We start from the raw sequence: 15,915 nt of genomic DNA, 5'->3' as shown, positions 1-15,915 counted from the left end.
TCTGACGCTCGTCGGATGTGGCAGGGCTTGCAAACCATTACAGACTACAAAGGGAAGTACAGCTGAGAGCTGCCCAGTGACACGAGCCTACCAGACGAGCTAAACTACTTTTATGCTTGCTTCGAGGCAAATAACAATGAAACATGCATGAGAGCACCAGCTGTACCGGAAGACTGTGTGATCACGCTCTCCTCAGCCACTGTGATTAAGACCTTTAGACAGGTCAACATTCACAAGGCCGCAGAGCCAGACGGATTACCAGGACGTGTACTGCGAGCATGCGCTGACCAACTGGCAAGTGTCTTCACTGAGATGTTCAACCTCTCCCTGTCCGAGTCTGTAATACCAACATGTTTTAAGCAGACCACCATTGTGCCTGTGCGCAAGAACACTAAGGTAACCTGCCTAAATGACTACCGACTCGTAGCACTCACGTCTGTAGCCATGAAGTGCTTTGAAAGGCTGGTCATGGCTCACATCAACACCATCATCCCAGAAACCCTAGACCCACTCCAATTTGCATACCGCCCCAACAGATCCACAGATGATGCAATCTCTATTGCACTCCACACTGCCCTTTCCCACCTGGACAAAAGGAACACCTATGTCAGAATGCTAATCATTGACTACAGCTCAGGGTTCAACACCATAGTGCCCTCAAAGCTCAAAGACCCTTAACTTGTTCAAGACAGAGGAGATGATTGTGGACTACAGGAAAAAGAGGACAGAGCACCACCCCCATTCTCATCGACGGGGCTGCAGTGGAGCAGGCTGAGAGCTTCAAGTTCCTTGGAATCCACATCACCAACAAACTAACATGGTACAAGCACACCATGACAGTCGTGAAGCGGGCACGACAAAACCTATTCCCCCTCAGGAGACTGAAAAGATTTGGCATGGGTCCTCAGATCCTAAACCCCCCCCCCCCAGCTGCACCATCGAGAGCATTCTGACTGGTTGCATCACTGCCTGGTATGGCAACTGCTCGGCCTCCAACCGCAAGGCACTACAGACGGTAGTGCGAACGGCCCAGTACATCACTGGGGCCAAGCTTCCTGCCATCCAGGACCTCTATACCAGGCGGTGTCATAGGAAGGCCCTAAAAATTGTCAAAGACTCCAGCCACATTAGTCATAGACTGTCCTCTCTGCTACCGTACGGCAAGCAGTACCGGAGCACCAAGTCTGGGTCCAAGAGGCTTCTAAACAGCCTCTACCCCCAAGCCATAAGAGTCCTGAACATCTAGTCAAATGGCTACTCAGACTATTTGCATTGCCCCCCCTTTTACACTGCTGCTACTCTCTGTTATTATCTATGCATAGTCACTTTAATAACTCTACCTATATGTATATACTACCTCAACTAACCGGTGCCCTCGCACATTGACTCTGTACCGGCACCCCCCTGTATATATTGTACATTTTTACTGCTGCTCTTTAATTACTTCTTACTTTTATCTCTCATTCTTATCTATCAACGGTCTATACCTGTTGTATTCGGCGCATGTGACTAATAGAATTTGATTTGATTTTGATGTCTGCAGTTTATTGAGCCGGGGATCATCTACATAGAGCCACAGACCTGTGTGACACACTTAATGGACAAATGACGTCTGGGAGAAAAATTGACAGCTAACAGAGACATTCACAAGGACTGGTCTAAAATAACAATTATGCCGCTGTCCAGTCCACTGCCTACCTAATGCAACAATCGTTCGAATGTTGTAAAAAAATATATATTTCAAATTATACACCCTGTGTGTGTGTGTGGAATCTACCCTCAACTAGCAACAGACAATGAAGTAGGCATTAATAGTTTCATCTTTCAGCACATTGTCAGTTATGCAACCGTTACTAAACAAGATGTTAAGTACTAGTGGCTGTAGATCATACAATGCTGTACAGAAGTACCTGATGATTAAGTTCTCTCCATCTTACAAATGGCCCCGTCTCCTCTCTCAGTCTCACCCTCTCTGATATGCATTCCCACTCTGTACTAAGAGTACTGAGAGAGCGGTCTGGCCTCCACTCTCTGGAGATACGGTATCTACGATAGTCCTCATGCTATCTTCACTCAAATAGAGCTCACACTGGCAGGGCCAGACATCAAAAGGTTGGCTTCAAAGGCAACTTGAACACCCTTCATCACACACACACACACTTATGCAAGCACACACATCAAGGCACGCAGGCACACGCCCACACACATCAATTGACCAACACGCACGCACGCGCGCATACACACACACACACACACACACACACACACACACACACACACACACACACACACACACACACACACACACACACACACACACACACACACACACACACACACACACACACACACACACACACACGAGGGCCCCAACAGTGCAGTGGCTTAAAATGATACTTAAAATGCCCTTTATCTACTTCCCCAGAGTCAGATGTACTAGTGGACACCATTTTTATGTCTCTGTGTCCAGTATCAAGAATGTTAGAGGTAGTTTCACTAGCCAATGCTAACTAGCGTTATCATAATGACTGGAAGTCTATGGGTATCTGTTAGCTAGACTTCTAGGCATTGTGCTAATGCTAGTTAGCAATTGTGCTAGCGATGGTTAGCAACTTCCTTCAAACCGCAAGCAAAGACATAAAAATGGTATCCATGAGTCCATCTGATTCTGGGGAAGTAGATAAAGGGCCTCATTGCCAAAATATCCCTTTAAGCCACTGCACTGTTGGGCCCCTCGTGTGTGTGTGTGTGTGTGTGTGTCCCTTTAAGGGATCAATACTTAGTACAGGTGTGCCTCCAGAGAGCTAAGAGCTTTGAGAAGGAGAGAGGCTATTCTGAACTCACACACACTGGCAAAAACAAACCTGAGGCGAGTTACTGAACCTGAGGAGAGTTATTACGCCAATGTCTACATATCTGGCATCTCAAGTATCTAGGAAGTTGCTGGAGTGCTGTTGTAACATTTACAAAACTAAGAAAGATTTTCCTTAAGTTTTGACAGAAATAGAGAGTCAATAAGACACACACAATGATGATATCTTACCAGCAGGAGGTTGAAGATGACATAGAGGATGAGCATCCACAGGTATCTGTAGCCCATGTGTAGTCCTGCCCACAGCAACACCAGGGACACCAGGGCAAACAGGTACAGCACCATGGGCACCTCTGAAACACACACAACAGCGCAGAGTTACTCTAATACACAGTTAACACACACCCATATAATGACATTCTTAGAATGAATACATTATTTTTAACCTATGACAATCAGAAATTGGGAGTTTTTCCCAAAAGTTCAGTGTTCTAAATGATATCTGCTCTCTGTCCAGGCCTGGCTGTGGCCCAGTATATTGTAGTGAGCTGGGCCCGGGGCAGCGGGCTGAGACCAGGCCCTTAGGGCTGGTTAAATGAAGCCACTCTTAATCTGGAGGCTTTACTGTAGGTCACAGATCCTGGCACAGGGCTGCCTCATACAGTAAACCTGTCTCCACGCACGAACACACTCCTACACCCACGAACGCACACACGCACTGACTGGACGCTGTGCCAAGTGCTCAGCTAAGACTGGGCTGTAAGTAGTCCCTACACATGCTGGTAGGACCTGAAAGTGAGTGGTCCTGGTAACCCACTTTTTATAAGGACAGAACCGACCAAAACAGATAGGGGACAGAGACAAACCAGGTAGATTATATACCAGGGTGATGCTTGACCAGGAAGATGCTATACCAGGGAGATCCTATACCAGGGTAATGATATACGAGGGAGATGCTATACCAGGGAGATGCTATACCAGGGTAATGATATACCAGGGTAATTATATACCAGGGAGATGCTATACCAGGGTAATGCTATACCAGGGTAATGATATACGAGGGAGATGCTATACCAGGGAGATGCTATACCAGGGTAATGATATACCAGGGAGATGCTATACCAGGGTAATGATATACCAGGGTAATGATATACGAGGGAGATGCTATACCAGGGTAATGATATACCAGGGAGATGCTATACCAGGGAGATGCTATACCAGGGTAATGATATACCAGGTAGATAATATACCAGGGAGATGCTATACCAGGGTAATGATATACCAGGTAGATAATATACCAGGTAGATGCTATACCGGGGTAATGATATACCAGGGTAATGATATACGAGGGAGATGCTATACCAGGGTAATGATATACCAGGGAGATGCTACACCAGGGTAATGATATACCAGGTAGATGCTATACCAGGGAGATGCTATACCAGGGTAATGATATACCAGGGAGATGCTATACCAGGGTAATGATATACCAGGGTAATGATATACCAGGGAGATGCTATACCAGGGTAATGATATACCAGGGAGATGCTATACCAGGGAGATGCTATACCAGGGTAATGATATACCAGGGAGATGCTATACCAGGGAGATGCTATACCAGGGTAATGATATACCAGGGTAAGTATATACCAGGGAGATGCTATATCAGGGTAATGATATACCAGGGAGATGCTATACCAGGGAGATGCTATACCAGGGTAATGATATACCAGGTAGATAATATACCAGGGTGATGCCATACCAGGGAGATGCTATACCAGGGTAATGATATACCAGGTAGATAATATACCAGGGTGATGCCATACCAGGGAGATGCTATACCAGGTAGATAATATACCAGGGTGATGCTATACCAGGTAGATAATATACCAGGGTGATGCTATACCAGGTTAATGATATACCAGGTAGATAATATACCAGGGTGATGCTATACCAGGTAGATAATATACCAGGGTGATGCTATACCAGGTTAATGATATACCAGGTAGATAATATACCAGGGTGATGCTATACCAGGGAGATGCTATACCAGGGTAATGATATACCAGGATGATGCTATACCAGGGAGATGCTATACCAGGGTGATGCTATACCAGGGAGATGCTATACCAGGGTAATGATATACCAGGTAGATAATATACCAGGGTGATGCTATACCAGGGAGATGCTATACCAGGGTAATGATATACCAGGTAGATAATATACCAGGGTGATGCTATACCAGGGTAATGATATACCAGGGAGATGCTATACCAGGGAGATGCTATACCAGGGTAATGATATACCAGGGAGATGCTATACCAGGTAGATGCTATACCAGGGAGATGCTATACCAGGTAGATGCTATACCAGGGAGATGCTATACCAGGGATATGATATACTGGACAGGATATGGCACATCGTACCCATATCTCTAACCCTGTCAGACTCGGGCCCTGACTTCTTTAGAAAGACAGACGGACAGGAGAACCATGGCTATGGCTGAGCACTGGAATAGAACCCTTCTCAGAGCAGGCCTGATCCTCCACTATATTAGTAGGCCTGAACCCCCTCTATATTAGTAGGCCTGAACCCCCTCTATATTAGCAGGCCTGATCCCCCTCTATATTAGTAGGCCTGAACCCCCTCTATATTAGCCGGCCTGAACCCCCTCTATATTAGTAGGCCTGAACCCCCTCTATATTAGTAGGCCTGAACCCCCTCTATATTAGCAGGCCTGAACCCCCTCTATATTAGCAGACCTGAACCTCCTCTATATTAGCAGGCCTGATCCTCCTCTATATTAGCAGGCCTGATCCTCCTCTATATTAGCAGACCTGATCCTCCACTATATTAGCAGGCCTGAACGCCCTCTATATTAGCAGGCCTGAACCCCCTCTATATTAGCAGGCCTGAACCCCCTCTATATTAGCAGGCCTAAACCTCCACTATATTAGCAGGCCTGATCCTCCACTATATTAGCAGGCCTGATCCTCCTCTATATTAGTAGGCCTGAACCCCCACTATATTAGCAGGCCTGATCCTCCTCTATATTAGCAGGCCTGAACCCCCTCTATATTAGCAGGCCTGAACCCCCTCTATATTGGTAGGCCTGAACCCCCTCTATATTAGCAGGCCTAAACCTCCTCTATATTAGCAGGCCTGAACCCCCTCTATATTAGCAGGCCTGAACCCCCTCTATATTAGTAGGCCTGAACCCCCTCTATATTAGCAGGCCTGAACCCCCTCTATATTAGCAGGCCTGAACCCCCTCTATATTAGCAGGCCTGAACCCCCTCTATATTAGCAGGCCTAAACCTCCTCTATATTAGCAGGCCTGATCCTCCTCTATATTAGCAGGCCTGAACCCCCTCTATATTAGCAGGCCTAAACCTCCTCTATATTAGCAGGCCTGATCCTCCTCTATATTAGCAGGCCTGAACCCCCTCTATATTAGCAGGCCTGAACCCCCTCTATATTAGCATGCCTGAACCTCCTCTATATTAGCAGGCCTGATCCTCCACTATATTAGCAGGCCTGAACCTCCTCTATATTAGCAGGCCTGATCCTCCACTATATTAGCAGGCCTGATCCTCCACTATATTAGCAGGCCTGAACCTCCTCTATATTAGCAGACCTGAACCTCCACTATATTAGCAGGCCTGAACCTCCACTATATTAGCAGGCCTGATCCTCCACTATATTAGCAGGCCTGATCCTCCACTATTTTAGCAGGCCTGATCCTCCTCTATATTAGCAGGCCTGAACCTCCTCTATATTAGCAGGCCTGATCCTCCACTATTTTAGCAGGCCTTCCTCTTCTATATTAGCAGGCCTGAACCTCCTCTATATTAGCAGGCCTGATCCTCCACTATATTAGCAGGCCTGATCCTCCTCTATATTAGCAGGCCTGAACCTCCTCTATATTAGCAGGCCTGAACCTCCTCTATATTAGCAGGCCTGATCCTCCACTATTTTAGCAGGCCTGATCCTCTTCTATATTAGCAGGCCTGAACCTCCTCTATATTAGCAGGCCTGATCCTCCTCTATATTAGCAGACCTGATCCTCCACTATATTAGCAAGCCTGAACCTCCTCTATATTAGCAGGCCTGAACCTCCTCTATATTAGCAGGCCTGAACCTCCTCTATATTAGCAGGCCTGAACCCCCTCTATATTAGTAGGCCTGAACCCCCTCTATATTAGCAGGCCTGATCCCCCTCTATATTAGTAGGCCTGAACCTCCTCTATATTAGCAGGCCTGAACCTCCTCTATATTAGCAGGCCTGAACCCCCTCTATATTAGCAGGCCTGAACCTCCTCTATATTAGCAGGCCTGATCCTCCTCTATATTAGCAGGCCTGAACCTCCTCTATATTAGCAGGCCTGAACCTCCACTATATTAGCAGGCCTGAACCCCCTCTATATTAGCAGACCTGAACCTCCTCTATATTAGCAGGCCTGAACCTCCACTATATTAGCAGGCCTGAACCCCCTCTATATTAGCAGACCTGAACCTCCTCTATATTAGCAGGCCTGAACCTCCTCTATATTAGCAGGCCTGAACCTGTACTATATTAGCAGGCCTGATCCTCCACTATATTAGCAGGCCTAAACCCCCTCTATATTAGTAGGCCTGAACCTCCTCTATATTAGCAGGGCTGAACCTCCTCTATATTAGCAGGGCTGAACCTCCACTATATTAGCAGGCCTGATCCTCCTCTATATTAGCAGGCCTGATCCTCCTCTTTGACCCTCCACGTCTTATGCAGTCTATTAATTAGGGCGACAAACAAAACAAGAACTCACATTCAGGAGCCAAGAGAGGGCTGAGTCATTAAAAGGTGCAGTGCATCGATACAGCAAGAGAGAGAGAGAGGGGAAGAGATGGAGATAGAGAGAAAGAGGAAGCGGTGAAGAGAGGTAGAAAGGGAGAGGGAGGAAGATATGGAGAGAGCGAGAGAGTGTTTTGTCTCTGTGCTCATTAATACCTAGCGTGTTAGCCACAGGGAGCACAAAGAGCGACTGCATAATGACAGGGCTGTTGAGTTTGGCCCAGAAAGTATCCACTCTTGTCCAAATTGCATCTGGTCCAAAAAGGCACTGAATGAGACTAACCTCCAAAATGCACTCCGAACAAAAGAGTTTGAATATCAATGGCAGCGGCGTATTCATTTGGTGGATAGCATTGAAGCATGCCTCCAAAAAATCTGCAGCATGTTGATAGGCAATATTTTAGTTAGAGTCTATCAAATGACCTGCACCTGAGTGTGTGTGAGAGTCTGTGTGTGTGTGTGTAAATGTATTTGTATTTATTATGGATACCCATTAGCTGCCACCAAGGCAGCAGCTACAGTGCCTTGTAAAAGTATTCACCCCCCTTGGTATTGTTCCTATTTTGTGGCATTACAACCTGTAATTTAAATTGATTTTTATTTGGATTTCATATAATGGACATCCACAAAATAGCCAAATTGGTGAAGTGAAATGAAAAAAATAACTTGTTTCAAAAAATGTAATTAAAAAAAAAGTGGTGCGTGTATATGTATTCACCCCCTTTCCTATGAAGCCCCTAAATAAGATCTGGTGCAACCAATTACCTTCAGAAGTCACATTATTTAATTAATTAAGTCCACCTTTGTGCAATCTAAGTGTCACATGATCTGATTTGGGGCAGCAGGTAGCCTAGTGGTCAGAGCGTTGGACTAGTAACCGGAAGGTTGCAAGATCGAATCCCAGAGCTGACAATGTAAAAATCTGGAAAGAATATGGCACCACAACAAACCTGCCAAGAGAGGGCTGCCCACCAACACTCATGGACCAGGCAAGGAGGGCAGTAATCAGAGAGGCAACAAAGAGACCAAAGATAACCCTGAAGCTCCACAGCGGAGATTGGAGTATCTGTCCATAGGACCACTTTAAGCCGTACACTCCACAGAGCTGAGCTTTATGGAAGTGTCCAGAAAAAAATAAGCAAACATGTTTGGCAAACGGCATGTGGGAGACTCCCCAAACATAAGGAAGAAGGTACTCTGGTCAGATGAGACTAAAATGTAGCTTTTTGGCCATCAAGGAAAACGTCTGGCGCAAACCCAACACCTCACATCACCACAAAAACACCATCCCCACAGTGAAGCATGGTGGTGGCAGCATCATGCTGTGGGGATGTTTTTCATCGGCAGGGACTGGGAAACTGGTCAGAATTGAATGCATGTTGGATGGCGTTAAATACAGGGAAATTCTTGAGGGAAACCTGTTTCAGTCTTCCAGGGATTTGAGACTGGGACGGAGGTTCACCTTCCAGCAGGACAATAACCCTAAGCATACTGCTAAAGCAACACTCGAGTGGTTTAAGGGGAAACATTTAAATGTCTTGGAATGGCCTAGTCAAAGCCCAGACGTCAATCCAATTGAGAATCTGTGGTATGACTTAAAGATTCGCTGTACACCAGCGGAACCCATCCAACTTAAAGGAGCTGGAGCAGTTTTGCCTTGAAGAATGGGTTTTGCCTATTGTCTGCTATTATCCTCAGTAATTTGTTATCAGACCCCGGTGGCTTGTCATTGTTGATAGACAATAATACTTTTTTCACCTCTTCCACACTTCCTTTACAGAATTTAAAATTACAAGGCTTGTCTTTCATAATTTGGTCAGATATACTTGGATATGTAGTGTCAGCGTTTGTTGCTGGCATGTCATGCCTAAGTTTGCTAATCTTGCCAATCCAAAAATAATTAGAGTAGTGGGCAATAAGAGTGGGTTTTGTGATGAATGAGCCATCTGATTCAATGAATGATGGAGCTGAGTTTGCCCTTTTTCCCAAAATGTAATTTAAAGTGCTCCAAAGCTTCTTACTATCATTCTTTATGTAATTTATCTTTATTTCATAGTGCAGTTTCTTCTTCTTTTTATTCAGTTTAGTCACGATTTCTCAATTTACAGTACGTTTGCCAATCGTTTGTGCAGCCAGAACCTATTTGAAATTTCTTTTGCCTCATCCCTCTCAAGCATACACATTTTCAATTCCTCATCAATCCACAGGAATTTAACAGTTTTCAGTCATTTTCTTAATGGGTGCATGCTTATTAGTAACTGGGATAAGCAATTTCATAAATGTGTCAAGTGCAGCGTCTGGTTGCTCCTCATTACACACCACGGACCAACAAATATTCTTCACATCTACAACATAGGAATCACTACAAAACTTTTTGTATGACTTCTTATACACAATATTAGGCCCAGCCTTTGGAACTTTGGTTTTCCTAGATATGGCTACTATATTGTGATCACTAGATATGATGGATTTGGATACTGCTTTCAAACACATTTCTGCAGCATTAGTTAAGATATGATCAATACATGTTGATGATTTCATTCCTGTGCTGTTAACCTGAGTCAGGTTGCAGGGACTAGTTACAGTTTGAAGCTTTCTCTTGAGTGGGCAGCCTGATGAAAGCCAGTAAATATTTAAATCATCCAGAAAGTATACCTCTCTATTGATATCACATACATTATCAAGCATTTTCACATATTATCCAGATACTGACTGTCAGCACTTGGTGGTCTATAACAGCTTCCCACCAGAATGAGCTTCATGTGAGGCAGATTAACCTGTAGCCATATCACTTCAACAGTATTTAACATGAGATCCTCTCTAAGCTTTACCGGAATGTGGTTCTGAATATAATCAGGCACACCTTCACCTTTGGCATTTCTGTATTTTCTGTAGATTTTATAACCATGTATTGCTACCACTGTATCATCAAAGGTATTATCTAAGTGAGTTTCAGAGATAGTCAGAATATGAATGTCATCTGTTACTAGCAAATTATTGATTTCATGAACCTTGTTTCTTAAACTACATATGTTAATGTGGGCTATTTTTAACACTCTTCTGGGATGCTTGATTGTTTTTCTGGCTTTACTGGGAAGCTTAGCAGAGGTAGACATGCTCTGGTTATTTCATTCATGCATGTTAACATCAGAAGCCTCCTCCCTAAGTTTGCTTTATTCACAGCTTTAGCACACTCCGCCAAACCTTATGTCCTAGCCGTGTCTAAATCTTGGCTTAGGAAGGCCACCAAAAATTCTGACATTCCATCTCCAATTAAAACATTTTATGTCAAGATAGAACTGCTAAAGGGGGCGGAGTTGCAATCTACTGTAGAGATATCCTGCAGAGTTCGGTCATACTATCCAGGTCTATGCCCAAACAGTTCGAGCTTCTACTTTTAAAAATCCATCTCTCCAGAAATAAGTCCCTCACTGCTGCCGCTTGTTATAGACCCCCCTCAGCTCCCAGCTGTGCCCTGGACACCATATGTGAATTGATTGCCCCCATTCTATCGTCAAAGTTCGTACTGTTAGGTGACCTAAACTGGGACATGCTTAACACCCCGGCCGTCCTACAATCTAAGCTAGATGCCCTCAATCTCACACAAATAATCAAGGAACCTACCAGGTACAACCCTAAATCTGTAAACATGGGCACCCTCATAGATATCATCCTGCCCAACTTGCCCTCTAAATACACCTCTGCTGTTTTCAACCAGGATCTAAGCGATCACTGCCTCATTGGCTGCGTCTGTCATGGGTCGTCGGTCAAACGATCACCCCTCATCACTGTCAAACGCTCCCTGAAACACTTCTACAAGCAGGCCTTTCTAATCGACCTGGCCCGGGTATCCTGGAAGGATATTGACCTCATGCCTCGTTATCTCCCTCCCTCACTAACTTTATGCATCAGCTGTCAGAGCAGCTTACCGATCACTGCAGCTGTACATAGCCCATCTGTAAATATCCCATATCCAACCAACTACCTACCTCATCCCCATATTTGTTGTTCTGCTCTTTTGCACACCAGTATTTCTACTTGCACATCCTCATCTGCACATCTATCACTCCAGTGTTAATTGCTAAATTGTAATTACTTCGCCACTATGGCCTATTTATTGCCTTACCTCCTTACTTCATTTGCACACACTGTATACAGATTTTTCTATTGTGTTATTGACTGTACGTTTGTTTATCCCATGTGTAACTTTGTGTTATTGTTTTTGTCGCACTGCTTTGCTTTATCTTGGCCAGGTGGCAGTTGTAAATGAGAACTTGTTCTCAACTGGCCTACCTGGTTAAATAAAGGTGAAATAAAAATAAATATTTGTATATTTCCAGGGTGAGTTTCACACAGTGGACTTCCTACTAGGGCACACCACCTCAGTGCTAACAGTATTACTCTGGTTCATAGGCACATGATTACTGCATACAGTAGTGGTCCTGTGTGGCTCAGTTGGTAGAGCATGGCGCTTGCAACGCCAGGGTTGTGGGTTCATTCCCCACGGGGGGACCAGGATGAATATGTATGATCTTTCCAATTTGTAAGTCGCTCTGGATAAGAGTGTCTGCTAAATGACTTAAATGTAAATGTACAATAGCTGTAGGATCAACAGAGGTATTCAGGGCAGTAAGAGAGATACACTTTAGGTTACTTACATGGTGTCTACCAGCGCCCCTAAGATAATGTTTATTTGCTGAAGCATTATGAGAACTCAGCGACACAATGGTAGGGATTAAATGAGCTGGACTTGGGTCATTGATAAGTCATTGTCTCAACGCAGCCTTATAATTCTGTCAAATTATTTGGGCGCATACCATCCTCCTTATAATATGAGCTTTGTTTCCAGAGCTTTGTTTCCAGAAGGTAACAAAATTGTCAATAAATGTTACACCCACAGAGCTGCACTAGTCTCGTAGCCAGTTATGGAAAGCTAAAAGTCTGCTGAACTGTTACATGCCACGATTTAGGGAGGGCAGAGGGCCAAATATTATGGGGCATTTGTTGGTGTCAAGTGGAGACCCCACATGAACAATGACAGTATCACCCCCCGGTGACTGACTCATAGCCTCGGGAAGCAACCTGGTGATATACTGAACTTTTGCCCCAGGAAAACACAGCCTTTGCCACAGGTACAGATATATGCCTCACCATCGAACCCCTATCACAGTTGCCGGAATGATCTGGCCTCTGCCAGAGCCACAAAACTCACCTGAGGGCTGCAGAGACACCAGCTGCGTGCAGGCCACAGCAGCCAAAGGGACAGAGCTGATCCAGAGATTACGGCCCAGCGGAGGGGGCAGCGGTGGTCCAGGCTGTGCACAGGCAGTTGATTGACTAGGACAGGGAGAGGTAGCTGGAAGAGCATCCACAGCCATGGAGGGAACACCCAAGCCCCCGGCAGAAGACAGCTGGTACAGGGGCTCAAAGCGATTTGAAAGTCTTCAGTCCGAATGTGGGGGGAAAAAGGAAGGCGCGCCGAGAACGATGTGTGTGTATGTGCGTTAGTCTCAGGGGTTCGCTAGAGATTTGAAGCAGATCTACAGTGAAACTAAAAGCATTGATTTCAGCATGCTCGAGGAGGTCAGAGAGAGGGAGTGTGTCTCCTAAACCATGTGCACTGGCCTTGAACCACTCTCAGCTGAGGCATACAGCTTTCTAAACCTGCTCCCCTACACCATTGGTTGAAGTTTCCTCTAAGTACAGATCTAGGATCAGCTAGATCCTAACCTGAACCATTAGTGAGGAAAATGCTGAACTGACCCAGAATCACACTGACCCAGGAACACACAGAGAGGAAAAGAGAAAGAGAGATCTGACATTTACAGGTATCCTTTAGCGGCTGTCCTAGCTTGTTGAGAACACTTGTTGAGAACACAGAGGCTGTGTGCTAGCTATCCATGCTCAGGTTAGTAAAGTCCCATAACCATTATGAAGCCTGTGTTAGCTAGCCATGCCCAGGTTAGTAAAGTCCCATTACCAATATAGAGGCTGTGTGTTAGCTAGCCAGGCCCAGGTTAGTAAAGTCCCATTACCATTATGGAGGCTGTGTTAGCTATCCATGCTCAGGTTAGTAAAGTTCCATTACCATTATAGAGGCTGTGTGTTAGCTAGCCATGCCCAGGTTAGTAAAGTCCCATTACCATTATAGAGGCTGTGTGTTAGCTAGCCATGCCCAGGTTAGTAAAGTCCCATTACCATTATAGAGGCTGTGTGTTAGCTAGCCATGCCCAGGTTAGTAAAGTCCCATTAACATTATAGAGGCTGTGTGTTAGCTAGCCAGGCCCAGGTTAGTAAAGTCCCATTACCATTATGGAGGCTGTGTTAGCTATCCATGCTCAGGTTAGTAAAGTCCCATTACTATTATGAAGGCTGTGTTAGCTAGCCATGCCCAGGTTAGTAAAGTCCCATTACCATTATAGAGGCTGTGTGTTAGCTAGCCAGGCCCAGGTTAGTAAAGTCCCATTACCATTATGGAGGCTGTGTTAGCTAGCCAGGCCCAGGCTAATAAAGTCCCGTTACCATTATGAAGGCTGTGTTAGCTAGCCAGGCCCAGGCTAATAAAGCCCCGTTACCATTATGGAGGCTGTGTTAGCTAGCCATGCCCAGGCTAATAAAGCCCCATTACCATAATGGAGGCGGTGTGTTAGCTAGCCAGGCCCAGGCTAATAAAGCCCCATTACCATAATGGAGGCGGTGTGTTAGCTAGCCGGGGTGGAGTTGTGTGTGATGTGTCACAGAGCTTTGTGATATGGAGAGGTGATGAGGAGGAGCACGGAGAAAGTGGCGAATGGAAGACTCAGATTAGCGGAGCAGCACGGCACAACATAACACAGTGGAGAACAGTCTATCACTGCGTTGATGTCTTTCTACTCTCTTCTGATCTCCCCCCTCTTAAACTCACACTTCCTTCATGCTTACATTTTAGTCATTTAGCAGCCGCGCTTATCCAGAGCCTTCCCTCTCTCCGTCTCTCCCTTTCACTCTCTCCGTCTCTCCCTCTCACTCTCTCCCTCTCACTCTCCCCGTCTCTCCCTCTCACTCTCCCCGTCTCTCCCTCTCACTCTCTCTGTCTCTCCCTCTCACTCTCTCCGTCTCTCCCTCTCACTCTCCCCGTCTCTCCCTCTCACTCTCTCCGTCTCTCCCTCTCACTCTCTCAGTCTCTCCCTCTCACTCTCTCCCTCTCACTCGCTCCGTCTCTCCCTCTCACTCGCTCCGTCTCTCCCTCTCACTCGCTCCGTCTCTCCCTCTCACTCTCTCCGTCTCTCCCTCTCACTCTCTCCGTCTCTCCCTCTCACTCTCTCTCCCTGGAATGCACAAATTATGTTATGGAATAGAGTGATACCAACACAAAGTGCCCACTTCTATCCAAAAGGATTGTGTTAAACAGTCTCCAGAGGAAAATAGGGAGGGATCCCTTTCCTGGGCAAGATCAGAAGAGAAAAAGCACCCCTGTATATTTGGAGTGACAGGCTTCTCAGTGTGAGAAGACAAACTGTGTGGAGTACGGGTCACAGAGGGGTCACCAGCTGTCACAACGCAACACACCTACCCTTTGAGTAATACGGTGGTTATGAATTGATCGTTTGTGTGTGCGTGGTTATGTGCGTGGTTGTGTGTGCGTTCATGTATGGTTGTGTGTACAGTGGGGCAAAAAAGTATTTAGTCAGCCACCAATTGTGCAAGTTCTCCCACTTAAAAAGATGAGAGAGGCCTGTAATTTTCATCATAGGTACACTTCAACTATGACAGACAAAATGAGAAAAAAAATCCAGAAAATCACATTGTAGGATTTTTAATGAATTTATTTGCAAATTATGGTGGAAAATAAGTGTTTGGTCAATAACTAAAGTTTCTCAATACTTTGTTATATACCCTTTGTTGGCAATGACAGAGGTCAAACGTTTTCTGTAAGTCTTCACAAGGTTTTCACACACTGTTGCTGGTATTTTGGCCCATTCCTCCATGCAGATCTCCTCTAGAGCAGTGATGTTTTGGGGCTGTTGCTGGGCAACACGGACTTTCAACTCCCTCCAAAGATTTTCTATGGGGTTGAGATCTGGAGACTGGCTAGGCCACTCCAGGACCTTGAAATGCTTCTTGCGAAGCCACTCCTCCATTGCCCGGGCGGTGTGTTTGTGATCATTGCTGAAAGACCCAGCCACGTTTCATCTTCAATGCCCTTGGTGATTTAAGGAGGTTTTCACTCAAAATCTCACGATACATGGCCCCATTCATTCTTTCCTTTACACGGATCATTCGTCCTGGT

The 15,915-nt window shown here is 45.5% G+C and overlaps 1 protein-coding gene across 2 annotated transcripts in view; it reads right to left on the bottom strand.

Moving 5' to 3' along the window:
* LOC139577229 (adhesion G-protein coupled receptor V1-like) overlaps positions 1-15,915 on the bottom strand; it is a 264,000-nt gene that overhangs the window by 22,422 nt on the left and 225,663 nt on the right. For both annotated transcript variants that reach the window (XM_071404189.1, XM_071404190.1), the window contains one exon: positions 3,044-3,165. In XM_071404189.1, the coding sequence (XP_071260290.1) occupies positions 3,044-3,165 (122 nt within the window). The remainder of the gene's footprint in view (positions 1-3,043; positions 3,166-15,915) is intronic.

This window comes from Salvelinus alpinus, chromosome 5 (assembly GCF_045679555.1).
Source record: "Salvelinus alpinus chromosome 5, SLU_Salpinus.1, whole genome shotgun sequence".
NCBI lineage: Eukaryota > Metazoa > Chordata > Actinopteri > Salmoniformes > Salmonidae > Salvelinus > Salvelinus alpinus.
Note: the sequence above shows the minus strand (reverse complement) of the source record. Positions and strands in the feature narration are given on the sequence as shown.